Source organism: Cyprinus carpio, chromosome A20 (assembly GCF_018340385.1).
Source record: "Cyprinus carpio isolate SPL01 chromosome A20, ASM1834038v1, whole genome shotgun sequence".
Classification (NCBI taxonomy): domain Eukaryota; kingdom Metazoa; phylum Chordata; class Actinopteri; order Cypriniformes; family Cyprinidae; genus Cyprinus; species Cyprinus carpio.
The window spans coordinates 12827642-12854800 of NC_056591.1; the positions used below are offsets into that span (position 1 = coordinate 12827642).

At 38.3% G+C, this 27159-nt stretch overlaps 1 protein-coding gene across 1 annotated transcript in view; it reads left to right on the forward strand.

Annotated features, from left to right (window-relative positions):
• The first annotated feature begins 13758 nt into the window (after positions 1-13758).
• LOC109112582 (protein furry homolog-like) overlaps positions 13759-27159 on the forward strand; it is a 70374-nt gene continuing 56973 nt past the window's right edge. The window contains 1 exon segment of the mRNA XM_042777660.1: positions 13759-14926. Within this exon segment, the coding sequence (XP_042633594.1) occupies positions 14719-14926 (208 nt within the window). The 5' untranslated portion in view covers positions 13759-14718.

Here is a 27159-nt window from a genome sequence, read left to right on the forward strand (position 1 = left end):
TATTTCAAAATGTTCTTGCTGTATTTTGGATCAAATAAATGCAGGCTTGGTGAGCAGAAGATAATTTTTTAAAAACATAAAAAATCTTACTGTTTAAAAGCTTTTGACAGGTAGTGTAGGCTATAGTTTGAAGTTAAAGATATTAATATTAGTTAGGTGAGTCTGAGATGATTATTTGACAGTGATTTCAAATGTATTGTTTAAATGAAGGCTAAATACAACAACAACAACAACAACAACAAAAGTTACACATTAACTTATTTGTGCTGTTTTTTTTTTTTCAAAAATATATGGTTTTAAATGAGGTGTCATAGACTTGGCAAATTCATTTTTCATATGTTTGTATGCACAGAGATCTGTTGTGGGCGGCTTTGGTAGTTTTTATGAGGCTTTTTTAATTGTCTTCATGTCGATATCGGAATTATATCGTATCGACCGAAATTATAAAATATATCGTGATAAATTTTGGCCATATCGTCCAGCCCTACTGTAGCATTGTTTACTAGTATGTTTCCTAAACAACTGAAAATGTATTAAAATGCACTTTTAATAAAAATAGTAGTATTGTTTAATAATAATAATAATAATAATAATAAAATGTAAAATAAAAATGTGCCTTCCACTGTTTCCTGCATTCTGAAACAAAGGAAATGCCTATACTTTAGCTGTCTGATCTCACACTGATGTCACACCTCTTGTCAGCTTGTCTTACTCGACACTTTCTGGTCTGTCACCTTTTTGAAACCTGTTTTCATTTGACAGACCCTGCTCTTCTCCATTCTTGTGTGTGTGGACAGGAGTTTGACAGAGAGATTTCCCCTCTAGGCAGTGACCTGCTGTCCAGATCAGTCAGCGGAACTCTTGTCATTATTGCACCACACGCCGTCATCATAGGAATTTGCATGGCCCTATCTCACCTGCTCTCAGACCCTTACAATTAACCACACTGTTTTTGCTACTTTCCTTTTTGTATGAGTATAAAATCTATTGATAAGCTAACCTATATGCCGTTCATGAGTGTCCTGTCCCAAATTATGTACTTGCAGTACTTGTACTTTCAGTGGCTGCCACATGTGTGTCCACAAAGTTTTAGGTTTCAGTTTTAAGTTTGGTGCTTATAAGCAATTGTGGCTTCATGGCAGACTACTGCCCAACAGCCTATGCATCACTGCGTCACCAAAGTGTAGACTTGGAAGAGAACCGCAAAATCTTAGAGTGGCATTTAGCACAAGGAAACATAATGACCATAGCATTACCAAAATGTGAAGTGTAAACTCTGATCACTGATTGGCCAGACAGAATCGTCACTAACTGTGTCATCGAACTTGAGACACAAACACAAAAGAACCGCTAGATTTAAATCAGCACAGCCAGCAAAGGATCGAACGCAGCTGTTTTGAACGAGCGCACCTTTTTTTAACAATCAAAAAGTTTTGTTGTCTGTTTGCGGAAGTACAGACATTACTCTCGCTGATAGCAGAGAAGCGAATGGGGCGACGCAGAATGAATAAGTTTTTTTTTTTTTTTTTAAGGAGTCATGGCAGTAGAGGCGGCAAAACTATAATGACGTGAATAATCCCGCCCACTCTAAAGAGATACTAAACTACAGTGGAAACGCAAACCGTGCCAAGCCGAGCCATACCGTACCGTACTGAGCCATGCCGAGTCGTACCACGCAGTGGGAAAGCGCCATAAGCTCCAACTTCCAAACTGATATATTGTGATTGCGTGTATGTCTGCCTAGTCTAGCTCTCAAATCAATATTTTAAGTGCCCAAAGTAGTCAAAAAGTGTGGATGAGTACAAATCTTTTTTTAGGTGTTCCAACACTGTTGTTGTGTGTGTGTGTGTGTCTGTGTGTTTCTTTTCTTCAGTTTAACTTAACTCTGGACAGTCTGTCTTTCCTTTGTTACTGCTTGGTTTCAGGCTCTGTCCCATGGCCTTTCCAAAGAAAACAAGACCCTCGTTGTCCCATTAAAGTAGCTCTTTATGTCTGTTTGTTCCGTTGGGTTTGTTATCATTCGTAAAGACTGGTGGTCTCACTGACTTAAAAGAAAAGTGTAAGTGTAAATGTAAGTGAAATACATAAATGCTTATGTGTGACAATATTTGGAGGTCTCAGACGTGAAGGGTTTTGTAAAAGTGTGTGTGTGTGTGTGTGTGTATTTAGGGTGTGAGGAGGGTGTGAAAAATTGTTTTGAAGGTGAAGCTTGGTGAGTGTCTAGCTCTTTTTTGTGGCTGTTTTGGTGTAACAGGAAGTTAGATGAACTATTCGTATCTCGCATGTGGCCTAAGAAGAGGAAGATTGGTTGTGAATGTGTGTTGTTGTACTCAGCTGACAGTTGCTACTGCAGGCCGCCTTCTCTGATCATTTGTTTTAGGAAGTATATAAAAGAGTAATAATTTATTCTGATTAAACTTAGGGCGGGGCGATATATAAAAAAAAACAAGAACACAAGTCTGTCTACTGTCTCTGGTTCAAGAGAAGCTCTGTGGCATAAAACTATGTTCCCACTGGCACTAAAAACCCTCTCAGATGGGGAGCTATTTGCTGAAGCACATAGGTATTTCTTTATATACACAGTGGTGTGAAAAATTGTTGGCCCCCTTCCTGATTTCTTACTTTTTTGCTTGTTTGTCACACTTTAATGTTTCAGATCATCAAACAAATTTAAATATTAGTAAAATATAACACAAGTGAACACATCATGCAGTTTTTAATTGAAGGTTTTTATTATTAAGGGAAAGCAAAATCCAAAACTACATGGCCCTGTGTGAAAAAGTGTTTGCCCCCTAAACCTAATAACTGGTTGGGCCACCCTTAGCAGCAAAAACTGCAATCAAGCATTTGTTATAACTTGTAATGAGACGGTTACAGAGCTGTGGAGGAATTTTGGTCCACTCATCTATGCAGAATTGTTGTAATTCACACACATTTTCGAGCATGAACCGCCTTTTTAAGGTCATGCCACAGCATCTCAATAGTATTCAGCTTTGACTAGGCCACTACAAAGTCTTCATTTTGTTTTTCTTCAGCCATTCAGAGGTGGACTTGCTGGTGTGTTTTGGATCACTGTCCTGCTACAGAAACCAAGTTCGCTTCAGCTTGAGGTCATGAACAGATGGCCGGACATTCTCCTTCTGGATTTTTTGGTTATTAACAGAATTCATGGTTCCATTTATCACAGCAAGTCTTCCAGGTCCTGAAGCAGCAAAACAGCCCCAGACCATCACACTACCACCACCATATTTTACTGTTGGTATGATGTTCTTTTTTTGAAATGCGGTGTTACTTTTATGCCAGACGTAAAGGGACACACACCTTCCAAAAAGCTCAACTTTTGTCTCGTCAGTCCACAGAGTATTATCCCAAAAGTCTTGGGGATCATCAAGATGTTTTCTGGCAAAACTGAGATGAGCCTTTGTTCTTTTTGCTCAGCAGAGGTTTTCGTCTTGGAACTCTGCCATGCAGACCGTTTTTGCCCAGTCTCTTTCTTTTTTCAGTGTTTTTGCCCAGTCTCCATGAACGCTGACCTTAACTGAGGCAAGTGAGGCCTGCAGTTCTTTGGATGTTGTTGAGGGGTCTTTTGTGACCTCTTGGATGAGTTGTCGCTGTGCTCTTGGGGTAATTTTGGTCAGCCGGCCACTCCTGGGAAGGTTCTCCACTGTTCCATGTTTTTTCCATTTGTGAATAAAAAAATAAAGCTTTAGAAATGGCTTTATAACCTTTTCCAGACTGATAGATCTCAATTACTTTCTTTCTCATTTGTTTCTGAATTTCTTTGGATTTCGGCATGATGTCTAGCTTTTGAGGATCTTTTGGTCTACTTCACTTTGTCAGGCAGGTCCTATTTAAGAGATTTCTTGATTGCGAACAGGTGTGGCAGTAATCAGGCCTGGGTGTGGCTAGAGGAATTGAACTCAGGTGTGATAAACCACAGTTTTAACAGGGGGGCAAACACTTCTTCACACAGGGCCATGTAGTTTTGGATTTTGTTTTCCCTTAATAATAAAAACCTTCATTTAAAAACTGCATGTTGTGTTTACTTGTGTTATCTTTGACTAATATTTAAATTAGTTTGATGATCTGAAACATTAAACTGTGAAAAACATAATAAGTGGCAAAAAAATAAGAAATCAGGAAGGGGGCCAACACTCTTTCACACCATTGTGTGTGTATATATAGTGCCCTCCATAAGTATTGGAACAGTAAAGACAAAATTGCTTTCTCTGCCGTGGAGTCAAGACATTTGCAAATATGATTAAAAGATGAATATGCAACAAAACTACAGAATGTCACATTTTATTATTAGGTCTTTTGACACATACATGTTTTACCAAATAAAAAGGACAGCACTTTTAGAGTGCATCACACTATTTGATGTGAGCATAAGTATTGGAATGGTTGAATTTATGGCAGATGTAAAAGATTAAAAGCTAATATTTAGTTGCAGATCCCTTGCATGCAATCAGAGCATCGAGTCTGCAACCCATAGACATCACCAGACTCTTGGTCTTATGCTTTGACATGCTTTTCTCCAGCCTTTAATGCAGCCCATTCCAACTGTTGCTTGTTTTGGGGAGTTTCTGTCTTAAGTCTCCTCTTCAGCTGGTGAAATTAATGTTTAATCGGATTTAAATCTGGAGATTGATTTGGGCAATCTAAGACTTTACATTTCTTTGCCCTGATAAAGTCCTTGACTGAACTGGCAGGGTGTTTTGGGTCATTGTCCTGATCGAATATGAAGTGCTTTCTAATGAGTTTGGTGGCATTTTCTTGAATATTGGTAGCCAAGATGATTTTGTACCCTTCCAAATTCATTCTGCTACTGCCATGATACATTAAGTCATCATTAAAATGAAGAGGTCCTGTTCTAGAGACAGCCATGCATGCCCATGCCATGTCACCACCTCCACTAAGCTTTACAGATGAGGTTGTATGATTAGGATCATTTGCAGTTCCCTTTTTTCTCCACACTTTTGCTTTCCAATCACTTAGATAAAGGTAATTCTGCTGCAAATTCTCCTGCGGACTGTAGATTGTCAGAGCATCACCCCAGCTTTCTGGAGGTTGTTGGTGATTTTACTGATGTGTATTTTAGGGTTCATTTTCACAGCTTTTATGATTTGTCTGTCATGAACTACTGTTGTTTTTCTCAGCCAATCAGGTCGTCATTGGTTGCTGATGTCGCCGGTAGTTTCCAAACTCTTGATTTCTCCATGCCCTTTGTTTTTCCTATAGTTCTAATTGACTTCCTCTTCCTCTTTTCTTTTAGCATCCAAATTGCTTGCTTTTCTTTCGGAGCCGGCTTCCTCGTCTTCATCCTGGTTTGTGTGTGTCATCATCGAAAGCAAGACTTAGAATGCAGAAGCAATGGATATAACTGATAAGACACATTCCTTGCTTTTAATATCTGAAGAATTAATGCAACAGGACACAGCTGAACACTTAGAAAGACCTGTGAGGCAACTATTCCAATATTTATGCTCATATCAGATAGGGAGATGAAACTCTAAAAGTGCTGATCTTCTTAGCTGGTAAAACATCTTTGTGTTGTATCACCCAATAATAAAATGTGACAATCTGTAGTTTTCTCTCATATTCATCTTTTAATCATATTAACAGATTTCTTCACTCCACAGCAAACAGAATTTTTTTTCCTTTACTGTTCCAATACTTATGGAGGGCACTGTATGTATGTATGTATATATATGTATATATGTATATATATATATAATATAAATTAATAATAGGCAGTGTCTACAAAATTGGCACTGGATGATGTCTACAGTGAAACATTGCTATGGACGATGACATCGAGGAGAGATAACTGAGGATGATGGCGAATGTTTTGCATATCCTCAGCATCATTGACAAACATCTTGTTTTGTAAAATGTGTGGTAAGTACTGCTGCTCCATAGTATAAACAGAGTATGTGCATTTGCAAATCTCGAAAGTGAAACTAAAAAGCGACCGTGCATTCAAAAGCAGTTTCAATGCCAGGCATAATAGCGGCTCCCTGATGCCCGCAATTATATACAGAATAATTACCCAATGATGTAACTGCGAGTGAAAGTATTGAAATATATATTTTCCTCTCATCTTGTGTTTATTACATTTAGGGGTTCCGTAGTACATGTCATTTTGTTTCCAAACACTGTATTAGGATGTGACAGAATGCAGGGGGGTATGGTGGGGGATTTGGGGCGAGGGATTACGATGTCGGCTCAACATTGCAATGTCTGTCAGCCATTGGCGATGGACTATGGCATCGTCTATTGTAGTGTTGGGCGATATGGTAATTTTTCAAATTGTCATATCGCCAGCCTGTGAGATCGTGAATTCACAATATTATTGTGTGTGTTTGGCGGCAAGAGAGAGACTCTCTGTACTTATCATAGGCTATTTCATAACTATGTGGTGTTTTAAACCATGCGGGCGCGTGAGAGAGAGTCTATGAAAGCACCAATAATCTAAATAATATGCTTTCAAACTTGCTACTGATAAACTAAAGTTAAATATAAAAAACAGCTATTTCATATATATTCGGATACAACAGTCATATATGGCTATTAGGACCGCACGTCCTGTGACGAGTTTGCCGCATCAGAGCAGAGTTATCAGTATGCAGTCAACGGTGAAAATCAAAAGTAGATTTATTTTAAAGTCCAACAGTTTAACACTAAATATTGGACATAAACAAACACGTTAAATATAAAAGTATTTAAAACAGGTAAGTTCATATATTTGCAGTAAAGTTAAATTGAACGGATGCATCAGTCATACAGCGCTGTGGACCGCGCGACACATGATGAGCCCCACGCACCGACACAGAAACAAGAATGAAATGCATTCTAACAAAACTTTGTAGTTTTTGTAGTTTTTGTAGACAATTTTGTAGACACTGCCTATTATCAGTTAGTGAGGGCTCGGTTAAAATATTGCACATATATAGGACAAGTAGTCGACTGCTCAATTACTGCAGGTTTGAGTATCTTTGTGTGGACATTCTCCACAAACTAGATTCGGTAGACAGAGAAAGAGAAAAGCACAACTTGTTCCTTTTGGGTTTGCTGTGTGGTCTGTGTTTGGCTCTTTAGATGTGCTGTGTAAATACGAGCTTTTATCTGCCCCTGTGATTGAGCCGCAGTGTCATTGAGCGCCGCAGGAGTCCTGAGTAGTAATTATAGCTAATGAGACACAGGTAGTCTGCCTAACACTTAACACTACTATAAATAAGACTTTGGCAGCCTGTGTGGTTTTTGTTTTATCTCTGGCGTACCTTTCTGAGCTTGTGTGTAGGGGACAGTGTGCAACTGAGTTTATATAAGCACCGTTTGGACGAATGGATGAATGACTGTGTGGAGGAAAGGATGGCGGGAGGTAATCTGTCCTGCAGTCCTGGCTCAAATTGAGTCAGATTCCACCAGACCTGGTTTACACCCTCAAGCATACATTTTATATGTTCAAGAAGAAAAGGCGTGGATACATAACTTCCATTTTCACATGTCTAGGATTTCTGTACTGTACTTGTCATGTAGTAATGTAAATGTTCATGTTGACATTTGGTCGAGTGAGTTTGTTTCTGATCCCTTGACGCTGATTGAATTATTTTCCTGCTGATTTGCTGCCTAATGAACACTTGCTTCTTTGTTCTTCGTTTTTTTTCTTTCTCAGATTGACGTGACCTGACCCCGCTGGCCTGCCGCTCAGTTTGACACAACCCCCACTCCCCCCAAGCTCTATGGCCCTCGGGTATGTCTGCCTCACCTCTTCTTCTGCTTTTGTCTACTGGCAGTATATTTTGTGTTCTTGGCCCACTATTAACCTTGTCTTTCACATTAAAGGGATATTTCATGCAAAAATAAGAATTGTCATAATTTACTTAGCCTCTTGTCGTTCCAAACCAATAAAACTTTTGACAAAAATTAAGATATTTTTAAATGAAACCATAGAGGTTTCTGTTCCTCCATTCAAAGTCCAGGTAACCAAAACTTAAAGGATCCAAAAAGGTTATAAAGGTGTTTGAAAAGAAATTCATGTGATTTGAGCCAAGCCTTGTGAAGAGATACAATTGCATTAAATGATGAAAACTGTCATTTAGGTTTTTATTACATCCAAACAGTCATCAACATCATGCATCACATGCTAGAGCAAACCTCATTGGTTTATGTGGAGCATGAAAATGGAATGACATGAGGGCAAATGATGGCAATTTTAATTTTTGGGTTAACTATCCCTTTAATTCTACAACTATAAATAACACTAGACGTGAATCCCTATCAATATTTCAAAACTCATGCCAATGTACATGATTCAACAGCAGTATTTGAAACAGGATATGGGGATGGTTCCATGCTGGGAGTTTTTGCGGACAGTGGCTTAAGCAGAATCATGTTGAGTAAAGTCAGATTGCTGGATAATAGTTACATCATATTGCTTTACGGATTGCTTCATCAAAAACACAATCATCTACAGTAAGTCTGTGCAGATGGTCTCGCTGTTGTATTGAAAACAGGAAGAAAATTCCTTTGGGAAGTCTGAATAATAAAAGGACGGTAGCCACAATGCAGTGGTTCTGCGGTCATCATTAGTCAGATGTAGGGCTGGGTGATATGGGCAAAAAAAATATCAAAATAAAAATTTGTGTATTTGTTGTTTTTATATTTGTTTTTCATAATACAGGTTTGTGTTGCTTGACTTTGATGACGTGTATCTTCAGCACAGTTTGCAGTGCAGACTGCAGTATTAATAATATTACATATTTTTGTCTCTTAGAAATGCACATAATCACACATTTAGACTGAAACAACCAGTCTAAAGGCCTGTTCATAGCAAAACGATTGTTAAGTGCAGCCCTCTACATTGTGAGTAAATCACTCGCATATGCGACTAAATCTTCACTCTGTGCGACTAAATGATGTCTAATATTAGCCAATGGCTAATACATTCTCAGATTTTACTTGCCAGTGTGTGAGTCAGAGGCTGTGTAAGTATATTATAATGCTTTACTGACTGATGTAAAGAGTGTACTTTGAGATATTTAAAAATCAAACATATACAGTATTTTATCCCACGAGACGAGACACAAGACTGGGTTCACGAGAACGAGACGAGACAAGATTTTTAGACGTTTTTGAAGAAATCCTCAATGTATATTTACAGTTATCTTTGCATATTGAATCTTTGCATTCCAGATCCAATTCCAGTACAATTAAAATCACTTTGTTGCAAGCGTAAATGGTGTTGGATACCCCTGTAAGACAGATCTACAGAAACTAGAGAGAGTTCTTGTCATCACTGTCGAAACTGTGTGGGATGTTTCTCCATCAGATTAGCCCTGAGTCAGCCAGTGAGGTGAATGAGGTGAGTTTGTTTAGTGTTGAATAAAGACCCTGTGAGAGAACAGTTAGTAACAGCTTCCTGTCAGTTGGCCCGTTATCTGTTGAACGTGTGAAAACCATGTTAGACTAATGATTGACAGTTGTCCTGCATGTGGTTTAACGATGATTGTATTGTATATTGATGTATGTGTGTAATATACATTTCCTAGCTTGAGTAGTTCACTTAATCTGTCGTACATCACTTTCGGGTTAAGGGGATGTACCGGTCTAACAAGTTTGATCCTTGACCTCTTATATGTGTTTCTCACATTCCTGCCTGATGACACCTCAGGCCCCATGGAAAAACAAACTGTGTCAATCAACCCCAAAACCAATAAGACCATGAACAGAGCAGCAGGTGAACAAGAAGAGATGGAGGGGTGTAAATATAAAAAAAAAGGATGGTATGATAATAAGATGACATTTTGTGGCCACTGAAAAAAAACAGCATCCTGTGCAAGACAGGAAACATGAATCAGGAACAATCTGCAATGGCACCGTTTTGAGCAAAAGCCTGTTTCCTAAGAAAAGAGATGGCAAGCAGAGATGCGTGTTTATACAATAGCAGGACTTTATGTGGTGCCTCGCTGGTGTAGATCATAGATCACTGCATCATTCACATTGCCATGCTGCTCTGGCAACTGATCCTGAACCAATCGGTGTCCAGAGAGTCGACACTCTGCAACCTTAAAGCACTGATTCAGGAGCAGTTTTGTCTTCAGCTTACTGTGCAAGCTGGTTTTCCTGTTTTGTCTTTGTGTTTCTGTAAGAGAGCTGTGTTGAGCATTGTTCCTGCTGCTTCCCCTCTGACATTCCTGCACTGATTTGAATCTGGGGGCCTACCACTCTATTGTTTTCCCTCTCCATCATGCTCAGCTGGACTGCAGCCACCCTTAGGGCCGGGTACATGCACATGGGTGCACTGAGACGGCCATCAGTCCTGATGTGAGCCACCATAGGACTTCGCTTTGGATTCTTATTTAAAAGGATTCTCCAGTCAAAAATGTAAATTCTTACATCATTTACTCACCCTCATGCGATCCCAGATCTATGTGACTTTTTTTTTTTTCTGTGGAACACAATGGAGCACTTTAGAAAAATAGTCCATCTCTGGGCAATGCTTCAAAAACCATGCAAAAAGAATATGACAGTAATGAATTAGTGGATGAATCAATGTCTTCTGAAGCGAAATAGTAGGTGTGTTTGAGGAAAAATGCTAATATTTTAAACTGGAAGCCATTGCTTCTGGCTAATTACCATAACATTATGAATATTGGCTATAGACTGTAAAAAAGATGGATGATGCATCTTCACTACACGTTGCACTGTAGAAAAGTTAAGCCAAAATGTCCCAGGTATGGCCTTTGTCAGCTTGCGCTGATGATGTCATTTGGAGCCCAAGTCTACGCGGTAATGATCATGAGCTGAAGTCGTGGTATCTCGCCCAAACTTCCGCAGACCCAACAGCAAGCAAGATGCCACACCCCATTTTTATAGCTTCAAATAACTAACTAAAAGAAAACGAATTAGAAAAACGAACTTTTGAAAATACTTGTTGTAAGTGATGTTAAGCTAAAGTGCTAAAGTAGTTAAAATGACGGAAACCATCTTTGGGAAAATTTTGTTTAAAATGTAATTTTTGTTGTTTCTTTTTTTTTGGCTCACGTCCCATTCGTCTACATGGAGAGAGCGAGATATGTGACCTACTGCAGCCAGCCACCAAGGAGCAATCATAATGTTATGGCTTTACTTCTCAGGCGCCACACTTGATGTCACCATGCTGTGATGTGTGATGTAAGAGCTTTGTGAAACACAGAGGGCCGTCACTTCTCATGCGAGTTTCGAAACGGGCTTACATCATGCTTTATACTTTCTGGCTTAAAAAGTTTAATATATTGGTGTTTTGCTCACACATATCTATTGTTTCACTTCAGAAGACATTTGATTCATCAACTAGTGTCGAACAGATTACAGCCATGCTTGATTTGCTTGGTTTTTTGAGGGTAAAATCTATTTGCAACTCACATAGATGGAATATTTTTCTTAAAAGCTCTGTTTGTGTTCCACAGGAGAAAGAAAGTCACACATCTGGGACAGTGTGAGGATGAGTAATTGATAGGTGAATTCTCATTTTTGATGTGACCTAACTTTACCATGAAGCCCTCCCTTCTATTTTCAGCTTTGTTGTTTCTTTAGTGCACTTCAGTGTACTGAAATTGTGTGTTATCTTGATATCAGATAGACTGGGGTTACCAGCACATGGTGGCTTCAGATCATCTATTGATAGGTGGACCCACATTCATCAGTGTATCTTTTGACTACTCCCTCTGACTTTCTGTCCTCTGTTGTCTTCTCTGCCTCTGTCCCAAATGGTACCATCAGCCATCACAGTCTTCCTGTGCCATTTGGGACTGGGTCGCCATGACTATATCATCACTGCAGATGTATTCCACTCTTTTTTTTATTCAACTTTTTAATTTACACACAGACCTTTGACATGGTCTCTCTTGCAAACAGGAACTTGAGTGTAGTTCAGTGTCACTGTCAAAGGTCCTGCTTTGCATTGTTTCATCATCAAGGTTGCCAGTGTTTTACTGTCATCATCATATATGAGAAGTTTTGTGTTTATGTGTCTGTAGCAGAGGGCGTTATGAATTGAGTTAGAGTTAGTAACTTTTCTTCCACGTCACTTTCTAGGCGTAGATATTTTATCACCTGTTTGGTTTATCACCTGTATATGTATATTACTGTATATGGACATTTTTAACACATTATTTAACACATTTTCAAATTTTTTTGTTGATATCATGTTTAAAAGCATGCTTTGGTGGAAAATACAATTTAAACATATTTGGAATACAATGGCCGAATACAATATTTCAACCTTGGTAGAAGTTCTTTTAATTATTCAATAATATTGAAATGGTTTAGATTATTGTCAATGGTTTGTGATTAATGAGAATAATCATTGTTTTTGTAAAATGTATATATATTAATATTAAAATTCATATTAAAGATTGATATTTTAAAAATCTGCCCCGGAAGATAAAAGTACCCATAGCTGAAGAAACATTGAATTGTGAAAATCTATCCACAGCATTTGATTTTTATTTTGTGCTTTGGAGAGACTTTGTGCAGTAGTACCAGTACCAGTTTCTACTCTTTATCACAAATTATATTCATGCTTATACATAGCATTTGTTAATAAATAAATAAAATAAAATAAGAGCATATTTGTTTCACCTTGTCCTGAGGGTTGTTGGCATTGCCTTTGTCCACCCCTAGAGGGCAGACTTGTAAAGAGATTTGAGCGATGGACGGACACACACACACACACACACACACACACACACACACACACACAGTTGACTCACTCTGAACTTATTCTTGTTCTCATACTACTTAAAGCTTATGTAACACTATTTATTTGTTGGTCACTAGATATCAAAGAGCCTTTTTTGCCATAAATGGGTAACACGATGATAAAAAGACACTAATAGATTATTTTGGGCCATTAATAACAATCTATATGCATATGTTTTGTCTGCTCCCACATTAAAGAACTGAAATGTTACATGGCTTGCCTGACATGTTCACACTGAGCTCAAGGGTGTGAGCATTTCCTGTGAATCATTTGCACACACATTTTCTGTTAGTCACTCTATGTGAGATATGAGTCTTGTGAACGAATAAGGTTATATCAGGCTACAGTAGGAACAGAGAACTTTCTGTATGGTGTTGAGGTCATTTCCTTCTTCTGGACTTTCTGTCTGCCCTCCTGGTGGCGCTGTGGAAGTTTTCTATTTTGACTTGTCCTTCACTCATAACACTGACTCTTCAGAAGAGCTTTTAAAAATACTTATACAGTTTGAACTAATTACAAAATACATGTATTCTACTGTTCAAAAGTATGGGGTTGCTTAAATATAGTAAGTGTGTGTATATGTATGTACGTGTATGTGAATATAACAGTATTATCAGGGTCACTTTTTAAAAAGTTGTAATTGTAAATGTTATTCAAATTATTTTCCATATTAAGTTAGTTTCATTATAACAATGTCCTTTGTTATCAGAAGCAGCCTGCTCATTTGAATATGTTTAGAGTGAGTCAGCAGAAAGGCCTGCCTTATGAAAACTGCTTCCCAATGCAAACATTTCCATTGATTTACCTCAGGAAAACTTATGTTTGTCCAGCCAACTAGAAAGCTCAAATATTTATCTTGTATCACTGTATAAATTTGCCATTGCCAATATGCTTTTTATTTCTCCAGATAGTCTTTAGATGAGTGTGTTTGTGTTTTTACCAGAGTAAAGTTTGATTCATGTGTATGGGTGTGCAGTTATGCAGATCAAACATGCCACATAAACTTGTTCATCCACTGCCCTGCTGTAAACTGGAAGTGAAACCATCAGAGTGTGTGTGTGTGGGCGTGGGACACTTTAACTGTTTGACAGCATGCCTTCTGAGCTATATTTTATTAATTTTTTCCCTCAGTGGACGGGAAATATGTAAGGGAAGTTATAGATAGAATTGTGTAAGAGGGGAATTCGAAGAGCAGCTTTAGTTTTAAACCTGATAAAACTTATCAGAAGGCAACAGCACGCTGAAGACACCATGCCTTCTCACTTTTTGTTATGCCCTCTCCAGCCATCACAGACAGATGAGTCTTCCTCCCTCTCTCCCTCCCTCCCTTCCTTTAGAAAGGAGAAACCTCTGGGCGTGGTTGGTAGCTGCTGTGTTTTGATTGGATGCTCTCCCAGGCATACATTATCACCCGTTGGACACGTCCTTGCTCCGCCCAGATAACGCACTTGAGCTGAAAGGCTCCGCCTACTGTTGTCAAATCATCACATCAAAGTGTTCAGTGCATCCTGCATGAACAGACAGGTAGTGAGGTTGGCCTCTCGCTGTGTGAAAGCTCAAGTGAACTTTAGGTTACGTTTTGCAAAGTGCTCACAGCTGCCCTGTGGCATGTGGAATACAGGCAGGTGGAAGAAAGCAGTGACTGGATCTACAGGTGCTCACTTTTACCTAATTCCAGCATTTGTCATCTTGGATTTACTGCCAACAGCTTCTGCACTACGATAAAAGATCATATCCACTTCGTCTGGGTGCTTGTGTATATAGAGACTTCGAGTTTTAACTGACACGACAAAGAGGAACCTGTGGTGAAGTCCAAGTTTGACAAGCTGTGGTTTTGCTTGGGCGGAGGAGCTGTTCTGCGGTCGTCTGTTCTGTCCAGGCGGCCTGATTCCTCAGAGGTGATGGTGGGTGGCAGGGCTGTAACCGTGCGCCCGCACAGGCGCCTGGAGTGAAAGTGTCTCAGTGCAAACATGGAATTCCTCAAGAGCCTCGTTCCCACGGTCATCTCCGGGGACGGCGGGCTGCCGGCAACAGACGCGGGGGGAGTGTGCCCACGGGAGACCGGCCCTCGCTTGCTGAGGGTGAAGAGGCTGGTTTCACAGGCCAATGAAGAGGAGCAAGATGGATCCAGCCTGACTAACCGGCCGGCTGTCCGTCTTCAACGACATCGTGCCAAAGGTACCGTCAGGAAAGAGGAAGGGATGGGTATTCAAACATTAATTTAACTGTCGCAGAGAGGAATGTTTGATTATGAGGTGTGTGTGCAAGGTGTCGTGTTTGTACCGTTTTTCTTTATAGTTCAGCTGTGATATAAGATGAATCGCAGACAAGAGGGAACAAGTAAATACTTTATGTAAACGAACTGTTTGCAAAGTCTTAAGTTGGTCAACAGTGAAAATTATTCAAATATTTAGAGTAATTATAAAACCAGGAACTTTTGAAGTATTTTATGCAATACAAATGCAATTTATTATTTTTTTATTTTTTTGTGTGTGTCCAGGGAGCAGTATTATCATGAGTGAAATAATATCATCACTCTGACTTTATTGACACTGAATCAGGTTGATATTGTTTTGAAACATGACTACAATGATGTATTTGTCAAAGTGAGTTATAGTTATATCACTATTTCCAACCTTGAGCTATGACAGCAAGACTCAAAATAATGTATTACATATGAAAACACCATATCTCAGAGGTTTTAACATTTATGCTACCATTCAAAGTCAAAGGGGTCATTGAACATTATTACTAGTATTAATAATATTATTTTTACCATCATTAACAAAAAAAGTTTATTTTTTGGCTAGAACACATTAATTTGGTCATAAGTGACAATATTTGTAATAATATGAAAGATTTTTATCAATATGTCACAATATCAAGCACAATTGTTTTCAACATTGATAATAATGTTTCTTGTGCTTCAGCATATAAGAATGATTTCTGAAGGATCATGTGACACTGAAGACTGGAGTAATGGGTGCTTAAATTTCAGCCATTACAGGAATAAATTACATTTGAAAATATATTCAAATATAGACAGAGCTATTTTTAATTGTAGTAATATATCACAACATTACTGTTTTTACTGTATTTTTGATCAAATAAATGCAGCTTTGGTTAGGATTATTGGGATGTTTTCTTATAATTTAATAAGAATATTGGGATGATTTTTTATTTTTTGGTGGTAGTGTGTTTATTCTTTGGATAATTTAAAGGCATTGCTAACTGGAGAAATACAATGCTCTTCTGATCAAAATGTACTCTTAAAGGTTTAGTTCACCCAAAAATGAAAATTAGCCTGCGTTTTACTCACCCTTGAAGCATCCTAGGTGTATATGACTTTCTTCTTTCAGACGAATCCAGTCAGAGTTATATAAAAAAATTTCCTGGCTATTCCAAGCTCTATCATTGCAGTCAGTGGGTGTTTCTGTTGAACAGTCCACAAGACGTCAAATAAAGCATGTGGATCCATAATAAAACGTGCCTCACGCGGCTCCGGGGGGTGAATTAAGGCCTCCTGTAGTGAATCCATACATTTTCATTAGAAAAATATCCATATTTCAAACGTAATAAACACTTTTCTCTCACTTCCGGTGTCTGTCGTACACGGAAGCAGTTCTGGTGGATGACATCGGCGTTGCGAAAAGAAAGTCATATACTAATTTAAATTTTTGGGTGAACTAACCCTTTAAAGTGCCCAGTTTTGTTACAAATGATTTATTGGTGCATATTATTTCAAAGCAATAAGGATTAATCTTTCATCAAATGCTTCCCATGAACCACCTTGCGTCACACATGGACTGCTTTAAATTTTTATCTAATCAATTCCCGATGGATAAAGTCACATCCTAATTTTTCCCATCACATATCCAGTTTGATTTGGAAATCTGTCAGATTATGAAGTGAATTTGTGAATGTTGTTTCATTTGGACTTCGGTATTATGTAGGCCGATGTACTAAAAAAAAGAAAAGAAAAGGTTGACCCCGGGTGCCTGTGTGAAAGTTAAGGAAGTCTTTGTTTTGTGAAGAGAGACTGATTGTTAAGTTGTCCTACGGCTCTGCATTTAATCAGGGAATACAGTGTTTGTTGACACGCTCATAACTGGGCTGCTGGAAGCACATGAATGCATTTGTGACCATAAATGTATTGAAGCTTCAGCAGCGCTTCTCCCTGACAGGGTCATATGGGGATAAATGAGGATCTTTGTGTGTCATTCATGGCTGATCCAACTACGACCACTCTTCTTGGTATGTCAGCTCCTTGGTTACAGGAAAACAGTGTGGGGAGTGTGATGTTGCATAACTGCATGTGACTCTGCATTCAAAATGCAAATTGACCACAATGCATTCAAATATGATGGAAAACACCAGTTCAAACTGGACCAAGAGAGGTTTTTTTCCTGTATCCTTTGAAGGTTGAAGCCTGAGTTTCTCTCAGTATGTGCTGATAAAATTATTGCATGGGTAGTAGTCAGTGTGTGTGTGTGTGTGTGTGTGTGTGTGTGTGTGTTTTTGTAGGTGTTTACATTGCAACCAAACCACACCTCGCTCTTCCCAAATTGATGAGTCTTGAGTGTTCGGGTGAGGATTTGGGTTATAAATGTATCTGCCAGGACACGCTCATTTTCCCAAGTGTGTTTAAATGCTCCATACCAGTCACTCTTATTCCAGTAACTATATTTTTAAGGTACTGCAACTCAGTACCACTTAATCTGTTGAACTGATCAAAATGCAGTAAAAATGTTAAATATTACAACTTTTTTCTGTTTTTGATTATTATTCCTATGATGGTAGAGCTGAATTCTCATCAGCCATGTTTTTGTGGAAACTGAGAATTAGAAAGTTCAAAGGACCAGTATTTATTTAAAATATAAATATTTTATAACATTTTAACTTTATAAATGTTTTACTGTCACTTTTGATCTATTTAATGCATTCTTAATAAATAAAATATTAATTTCTTTAAAATATAAAAATAAAATCAATGACCCTAAAAGTGTATAATATGATATGCACTGTCTGCAAAAGTGGTTTAACATCTACAAAATACAAATAAAGCGATTTAAAATTTAAAGAATTCACAAGTTAAAGGTGCTGTATGTAGGATTGACACAGAGTGGTTGAACTAGGTATTGCTGTCCAAATTCAAAATATTGGGAGGGTTTTTTTTCAACCGGCCCCTCCTCCTCTGACTTGACGCACACGCAGGTTGCCAGATTGAAGACACCAACAGGAACGACCGCACTTGAGATGAATGAAATGAAATAGGCTGTGTTTTCCGCCAACTGGCAGCCTGGGGTGCCAAAATACCATTGGGGTAAACTGGTAGTGGGCGGGTTAAACAAACCAAACCGGAGTGACAATCCGGCCCGGAACGCACATTTTCAAAGGGGGATAACTGACTGTAGCATTGTTTTTCAGATAAACAAGTATGTTAACTTAGCATGTTTCTTAAATATCTGCAAACATATTATAGTATTTTTATGCTGTAGTAGAGTCAAAAACTTACATACAGCACCTTTAAAATGAGTAGTGCACATAAGTTTACATACCCCTCGAAGAAAATGCAAAATGTTCATAATTAAAAAAAAATAAAATAAGAGGGATCATGAAAATTGCATGTTATTTGTTATATATCTTGAATAAGCTATTTCACATAACAGATGTTTTTATATGCTCCACAAGACAAAATAATAACTGAATTTGTAAAGATTACCCTGTTCAAAAGTTTACATATCCTTGAATATTAATACTGTGTGTCATTTCCTGGATGATCCATGACTGATTTTATGTTTTGTAATAGTTCTACCAAATAAAAAATAACGTGATTTTCATGATGCCTCTTATTTTGTGAAAATTATGACCATTTTGCATAATCTTCAAGGGGTATGTAAACTTATGTGCACAACTGTAACTGGTTATTTTTCAGCAAGTTAAAATTTTATTTTGTTATTTTCTTTTTTCTTGATAATCACCGGCACCCCGTCCTAAATCGCCGCCCTTCACCAGGCTCCCGATAGGAGTGGGCGTGGGAGAGAGGAGGGGCGCTGGACGAGTCAGGGCTGGCGGTGTGTGATGGGGCACACCTGAAGGAAATGGAGCCTCATCACTGCCGCTCTTTAAAAGCCCAACGCGCCTCTCCTCGAGAGACCGGTCTCTTTCCCCGTGCATGCACACTGGTGTCCTCGTGGGTCCAGGAAGGGTGCGTTGAGGGACTCCCGCGCCACCAGAGACGTGAGCTGCCGGACCCGCGGGTCCGGTCGAGAACCGCACCCGTCTATACGGCCGTCGTGGGGGCCAGGATGCCAGGCCGTCCATCCCCTGCAAGCGCCGCGGCTAGCGAGGAGGATGAAGCCGCTAGAAGAAGCCGCCGCCCCTCGCGCCCCGGACCGAAGAGGGGAGCGCGTGCGGCCGCCGGACTCCGCCCCTTACCTGGACCCTTCCCTCCGTGAACACTGCCAGACCCCCCCACGAACCCCGCAGCACGACGAGGACACCAGATTCCCTGTTGTTTTGGACACTGTTCCCCTTTTGGGCACTTTATTCCCCCTTGTTTTGGTTTTTTCTGTTAAATAAAAACCTCTCCGAGGCCTGACGCCACGCCCACTGTGTCTGTCGTTTGGCTCGTCCCGTCACAAAATATATAATTGAGTTGCATATAAAATTGAAAGTTTCATTTTGGTTTTTTAAAAAGCTTAAATTTGATGTTTAACAGTGCTTATTGTTTTAATTATGATGCACTCTTTCTGTGGCGCTGCATCAACTGACAAGGCATGTACACGCACAAGTATTTGCAGTTTAATAATGACAACAATATTTAATCAGTCTCTGTCAGGATGAGCTGTTTTGATAATTGGGAATGCTTACAAGTTCTCTGCACAACACAAAGTCTCAATAATTTATAATGAAATCGTTGTTGATTACTTTCATTAACAATTTTATTAAATTAGTTACACAAACAGCTCTCATTTACCGTCACCTATTTAGACAGGGTAAACCTTTCAAAAGTCTTTCAAATTTATCTTATTGTGTTAAGTGTTGGACAATTTTCCTTTGCAGTAACTAGTAATAGATTTGCAAATAATCAACCACCTCTTTGATATTAGACTGTAGTTGAACCTTGAAGCTTTAGAGGCATATTCTCATTAATCGCTTTGATTTGTTTCTAAATGGATATTGAATGAGTCAGCGTTGCAATTTATTTTTCTTTGGTTTGACAGGAACATTTTTCTATTTGGTTGGGTAGTGCCTGTTCCCAGCTCAACCTGTTTTTTCAGCTGGAAGGCAGCTTTACAGACACAATCACATAGACCTGCCTTCTTCAGTGCGTTACATAACTGATGTTCTCTGCTGCTGTTGCTGATATCATTGGTGTTTTGATGGTGCTTCTGTTTATCGTGTTTCTGCTTTAGATGTTGCTGCATGCACATGAGCTGTATGCAGGAGGAGGAAGGATATGGCGTCTCTGCAGTATGTTATGTGTCTAATATTGGTCCCCTCAAAGGTTGCCAGGGCTGCTGATCTGGAATCAGTGATCATAGAGTCAAACAGACACAGTAGCACTCCAGCCACACCCTCTGTCTCTCTCTCTGTTACTGCAGTCATGTGATCAGACTTCACTTCATTAAACTGCAATGGGAGTTTATCTTGGAAAAATGAGTGCTTGTGCATGTGGGGTTTTCTTTCAGGCAGCATGTGATTCATAATCAGGACTAGATGAGCAGAAATGCAAGTTAAGTGAACAGGCCACACATGCAAACGGTTCATAAAGTTGAACACTGTGGTTGACAAAGCTGACAAAAAATAAAATACAGTTCATCAGCAATGAATTGTATTTATCGTCATTTCTTTTTTTTCTTTCACTCTTGCACTCCCTTTTATCACTTTGCTTTTGTTTGTTAGTTCATTGCTGCTTTCTTTCTTTCTTTCATTTTCTCATTCTTTTTCATTTTTTACTTTCCTTTTTGTAAAGACAAGACTTTTCAAATTGGATTAACTTGGTATTACCATGAATATAGCAATCGATGCTGGATTGGCGTTAAGAAAGAAAGAAACAAACAAACAAACTTTCCATTTTTTTATTACTTTGTAATCCCCCCCATTTTTTCATCACATTTTGTTTGCTTTCTCTTTTGTTCGTTCACCCTCTTTTAATTTGGTTGTGCTTTAGTTCCCATTTCTCATTTCTCTCGATTGTTTGTACACTTTACCACTCCGTTCATTCAATTGTTTGTACACTTTACCACTCCGTTCTTGGTTTCATTTGTTTGATCATTGTTTTTTTTTTCTTGTTTCTCTTGTTCTTTGTCTCACATTTTCACATTTCACTTTCCTTTTTTTGATTAGGCTATTTGTTTATTTATTTATTTATTATGTTCAATTTCTTTTTTGTTTTTCATTTTCACATTTTTCTTTGCTTTCTGTTTTGATTTCTTTCGTTCATTTGCCCTCTTCTATTCGGTTTTCATTTTGTTTCTGTTCATTCCTTTTTGCTTCTATTTGTTTGTTTGCTTTTCCCTTCGCTTATTTGCCCACCGTTCACACATTTGTTCTTTTGCCTGCTTTCGTTTGTTCGTTTATTGCTTTTTTCCATTTTCTAGTTTTACTTTTGCTCATTCATACTTTAATTCTTTCGTTCTTTCCTTCAATCCATTCCTTTTGGTCTCACTTGTTGTGTTTGTTTCTCTTTTACTCTTTCACTTGTTCTTTCATTTGTTCATTCTTTTTTCTTTCATTCAGTTTCTCTCTTGTCCTCTTTTACTTCATTTGTTACTTTGTTTGCTCTTTTCTTCTCTCTCATGACTCAGCGTACTGTATTTAGCCGTGTTTTGTCAGTTTTTGGGATGGAGGGTGTTATAGAGAGTTGGTGCTGATGTGTGTGAGTGTCTCTGCTGACTCACAGGTGCGATCAGTGGAAATTTTAGGCTAGCATGCCCACTGTCTCTCTCTCTCTCTCTCTTCAGCACACTAGGTTTCACCGCTTTGCAATAATGTCTCTCTCTGCAGAGTGTGTGTTTGTTGCTTTGGTGCTGACAGGTGCGCTTGTTCCTGGCAAGGTGTGCAGTGTCCTGCAGTCTCTAGCTTGCACTGCTGCTGATACGGTGATTCAGCTGAAATGTCTCAGTGCGGTACAGACTCTTGAACACCAAGCGGTTCATGCTTTGGTAACATAACTGCTAAAATTTCTCACAACTTGTTTTACAGTACTTTGATCACAGGTTTGATTGGATTGGTTTGACCAGAGAGAACAATTTACATCAAGAATACAGCCCATTGATACCATTGACTGTGTGTCAGTACCACACAGCCTCATTTTCATTTGTGTAAAATTAAATTTGGTGTCTGCTGTCTAGGTACTGTACATTGCTCAAATGGACACCATACAATTCATAAACATTTAATTACACAATGTATATTCATAGGCAGGATTACACATAATATGAGATTTGATTTAAACATCCCAACCTTGAATGGTTTATTAAAGGAATTGTACTGTTTGAATTTTTTTTTTTTTTACAGGGAATTGTTTTACCTCTAGTAACCCAAAATAAACTTGTTAAGATCCTTAGCGAAGAAAATGTCTCAGATGTTTATTAGAAGGCAGTAAGTTCAAGTTTGTGCTATAGCTTCTCTGCACAGCAGTTGTCTGGACTTTGCATCATGGTATATGCAGGTTCACACAATAAAACCTCTGTCTGCTAAAAAGCAAATAGTACAACCTCAGATAGAATTACTGTCCGTATTGATCAGCCTCTCTTTCTCTCTATCACTCTCCTTTTTCTTTCCCTCTCCATCATTCACCCTCTATTTGCCTTATTCCTTTTTTGGCTCTCCTTTTCCCAGTCCTGGGTGCTATAATGCACAGAACAGGAAATGCACTCTCACTGTGGCCTCATGGGACTAAAAAGGTCTTCACAGACCGTCTGTCTGTCAGTGTATACCCTGCTCACCAAAAGCACTTACAGTCTGTCTTCTTCTGAAACATCAGCAGTTGATCTCTGAACAGAGTGCTTGTTTCATCTTCCCATCCGGTTTCTGCATTAGATTTGATTGAGGATGAATGTGCTGATCTGGATCAGAATCTGGTTTAGATACGGTCTAGGCTTGGGTTTGATGAGTTGATGTGTTTTTGATCTGGATCAGAATATGTTGTGGTTATTGTACTACCGGAATGGGGTTTGAGTATATTTCTGATTTGTATGAAAATCTGGTTTAACTGACTGTGAAACTGGGATGAGGTTTGAGTGTACTTCCAATCAGAATCTTATTTAGTGATTGTAAACCTGGGATGGGGTTTGAGATGGATCAAAATCTGATGTGTATTAATATCTGGTTTAGATATGGTAAGTCTGGGATGACTTGAGGTGTTTCTGATCTGAATGAGAATATGGTTTAATTACTGAAAACCTGGAATGGTGTTTGATCTGTATCAGAATCTGATCGGGATTAGAATTTATTTTTAGATACTATAATACTAGATATTCGTTTTAGATACTATAAATCTGGGATAGAGTTTGAGTTGATAATGTTTCAATCAAAACATTAATCAAATCTGGTTTAGTTACTATAAGCCTGGAATTTGAGTTGTCTTTCTGATCTGGATCAGAATCAGCTTTAGTTACTGTAAATCTGGGGTATGAATAGTGTGCTTCTGATTTGGATTAGAATCTGATTTATTTATTGTAAAGCTTGAATGGAATTTGTTTCAGTTAAGAATCTGGTTTATCTTAGTTACTGTAAACCATCTTGAATTGTTGTTTTTATGATCTTGTGTTTATGTCCTGTAAGCCTAGAGTTGGATTTGTGTCTGCATGCTTTTGCTGTATATTAAAGTGCTTGGTGACAGTCGCACCCTGTTGACAATAGAGCAGCATTCCTGCAGTGTTGAGCAGGATTCTACTGTTTACCCAAAACTGTGTGTTTGAGAGAGAGAGATGGCAGTCTTTGGCCATCATGTGATTCTGGACTGACTTATTTTACTGGGTGTGGTGCATACACGAACAGCCAGTTTAAAAACCTAACTTACACAAAAGTGACGAGATATACTGCTTTGTTAGTGTAGAGGGATAAAAACAGATAGTATTAGTTGGAAAGAGTTATTACTTAAATGTCATGCAACATTCTTTTTGCATTGCCATGTTATGTCATCATACACCTGTTCTCAGATCAGTGCATGAGAGATAAACAGTGAGCTCACTGTCACAGGAAGTGTTTAAAACTAACATTCCAATCAGTTCAGCACCACAGATTGAAGTTCTAGAAGATTGCGCGGAAACAGAAAACTGAGAACTGACCTTCCAGAATTCTTAAGACTTTGTTGTCTTTTGCTTTCTTACTAATTATAAGGGACCTTTACTCACTTGGCCAGCATATTGGAGTGGCTCAGTTCAGTGTATCCATGAGTGTAACTATAATGTGTTTGTCAGTGCATGTGCATTTGTTTATGTTTGTGTGGGAGTGGAAACTCTGTGCTGTAGTCTCCACAATACGGGCTTTTGTACCGAGTGTTTGTTTACGATGCTGCCTTCTCGCTTTGCATAACTCCAGCAGGGAGGGACAGTCAAGTGATGGAGAGAGAGGTTGAAGGAGACTGATATAAAGAGAGAGGTGGGGGGGGGGGAGAAAGAGAGATTGTGAGTGGTATCAGTGTAATCTGTTTGTGTGCACTCTTTTATCTTGTCTCAAGCCTCTGGTCAGATGATGTCATGGACTGATGTCTTTGTGATCAGAGGTGACAGGGCTTTGGAGACAGAGGACGGTTATTTTTTTAACTGAGTATCGCCAACCACCTTACATTACCCTTACACAATTTGATAGCACAGTTCAGTATAGCTGTATCATAATTGGATCATGACTGAAACTGTGCCGATTGCTGAAAGCACAAGATGTCTTTTTCCATACCTGTGGGATCAGTTTCAGTCTCTCTGCGTGCTGTTTTTTCACCGTTGTCCCATATGGCACGTCATATGAGTGGCTCTGGGAAATGCTGGTTGCAGAGTTTCTGCTTATAGATGACCTGATATGTTGTTGTTGTTGTTGTTATTATTATTATTATTATTATTATTATTATTATTAAATTTGAAGTAGCCCGTTAATGTTTTATAGTTATTATTTTAGTATTAGTATATATTTCTATAAAGGTCTTCACTAATATTTTAAATAAACTTTCTTTTTTATTTCATTTAAATTTGAAAGTATTAGTAATTTAATGTGCTTGTGTTTTTAAAGTGCCCACAATATGCCATTTGAATATTGGCTTTCATGCAGTGTGTGTAGCTGTATGTGAATGTGAACGAACTGCAAAGTTGTAAAGCCAAAAGTGCGCAATTAAATAAAGTTATTGTCTGCCAAAGGAAAGAATTGACTCTGAACAGTGTAAACGAGTCATTAGTATTTCGAATCCCACTTCTGTGACTAGTGCTCGGCCGATAAGTCTTTCAGTGTTGCCGATGTTTTTTAAAATGGATTGACACCATATTGTGCAGTTTTGCTTCCTCTTTAAGACAAGCCACTCAGCACCTGAGACAGTAAAACGTCCAATCGTCATTCACTTTCTAACGTGACGCCACATTGTATTACATACAATAATACTCTGGTGTGCAGCAAAGTCTTGTTCAAACGTACCGTGATACATCAGATCCGCAGCCCAGCGGCAGCTCCAGTGGGGAGATACAGATGTGATGTTATTCTCATACTGTATCTGATTACACATACTATTTTCAACATTAATTTATGTATATTAATTTGCTCATTAATTATGAATGTTAGAAAGGCTGCACTAAACCTTGTTCATTTAAGTGTTACCTCTGTTGTTTACATTTAAATTTTTTAGGTTTTATACTTTTTTGGGGGAGATGTTTCAGCAAGAGAAAAGGAAAGTCTGCACTAAATGTTACCTCAATTGTTTAATTTTTTTAAATTGAGGTTTTAATAAATATTTATGCATAATAAATGTTTTAGTTTCACCATTTTTCTGCATGTCTCTCATTTACTGTAATTACATGTATTATATCGGCCTCATAATGGCCAATCAGCCAGACTGATTTCTTGATATTTCTCAATATCGTCATCGGCCATAAAAAAAAATCTCTTCCATTATATGACTAAGCAGATAAACATCAAATTTTAATTTTTGGGTGAACTATCCCTTTAAAAATGGCATAATAGGGTCGATTTGATATTATTTATTTAATATTATTTACTTTTAGTATACTTTAGTACTTAATAGTAACAACACTTGTTTAATGTAACCAAAACACAGTTAAAGTCTAGTTACATGAATGATAATCAAGGCATAATTTCCATGCTGTTTTCCTAAGGAAGATATATATTCAATTTATCATTTATCATTTTCATTTACATCCACCAATATAACGATAAACAGGAGTATTTCCGTGTGTTTATTTTACACCAGAGCATTTGAATAATAGTATAAAATATAGAAAATGAAACATTTGACATGAAACATGGAGACATTTTATGTAGTGATGCAAAGGAATTGTTGAATGTGTTGAGTTTTGAATTGATTCTTTGAAAAATGTGTCAATCAACTCTTGGTAATTTTTTTAAAGTTAAAATCAGACTATTAAATCATCTCTGTCTTAACACGTGCAAGAGATATAGTCTAATTTAAATTAAACTAAAATGGCCCTATAAAAAGGTAATTAACAGCATTATGATATTCATAGTGCTGCATCATTTTTACTGGCACTAAAATCGTTGCGAGTATATTGTGAAAATCCAGCATATTGCACAGCTTGGGAAGCAGTGTAAAAACAAAGCAGTCAGAAGTATTTGTGAATGAATGATTAGCTGAAGCTATTTGTTTTACATGTTATGTCAGATCAGGGTGTGAGTCAGCTCTGTCTGTCTGATCTCACAATGCTGCTCTCTCGTTCTTCAATTAATAGACCGGGACTGCCGCACCCTCTTCTGCAAGCAGGGCATCGGTTACATCATAGGTCAAGCATCACTCACTCCAGCTGTGTGTATGGATGTCAGTGCGTCAATGTAAATTGCAGGGGCATGACTATTCCAAACAGTCACCCTGCCTGCGTAATTTAAAGGCTTTGAAACTTGGGGAAAATTTCAGTATTTTTTGACAAACTGTTTCCACTTTGGAATGGAACATACGTAGATATGTAGTCTGGATCTGAAACATTCGGCAGCTGCCCAGTCTTTTTGTGATTGAAGGAATTTCCTAAAGCAGGGTTCCCAAATGAGGGTTTGTGAGGGAACTGCAGGGGGGTTCATGAGTTGATGAAAAGTTAATAATTATTTCAGTCAAAAGTAACATTAAAATAAATGAACGGGCCTTGCAATTCACCAAAATAAAACTAAAATAGCAATATATTTCATTAAATCATGATTTAACATGCATTTGGGAACACAATGTGAGCTAGGTG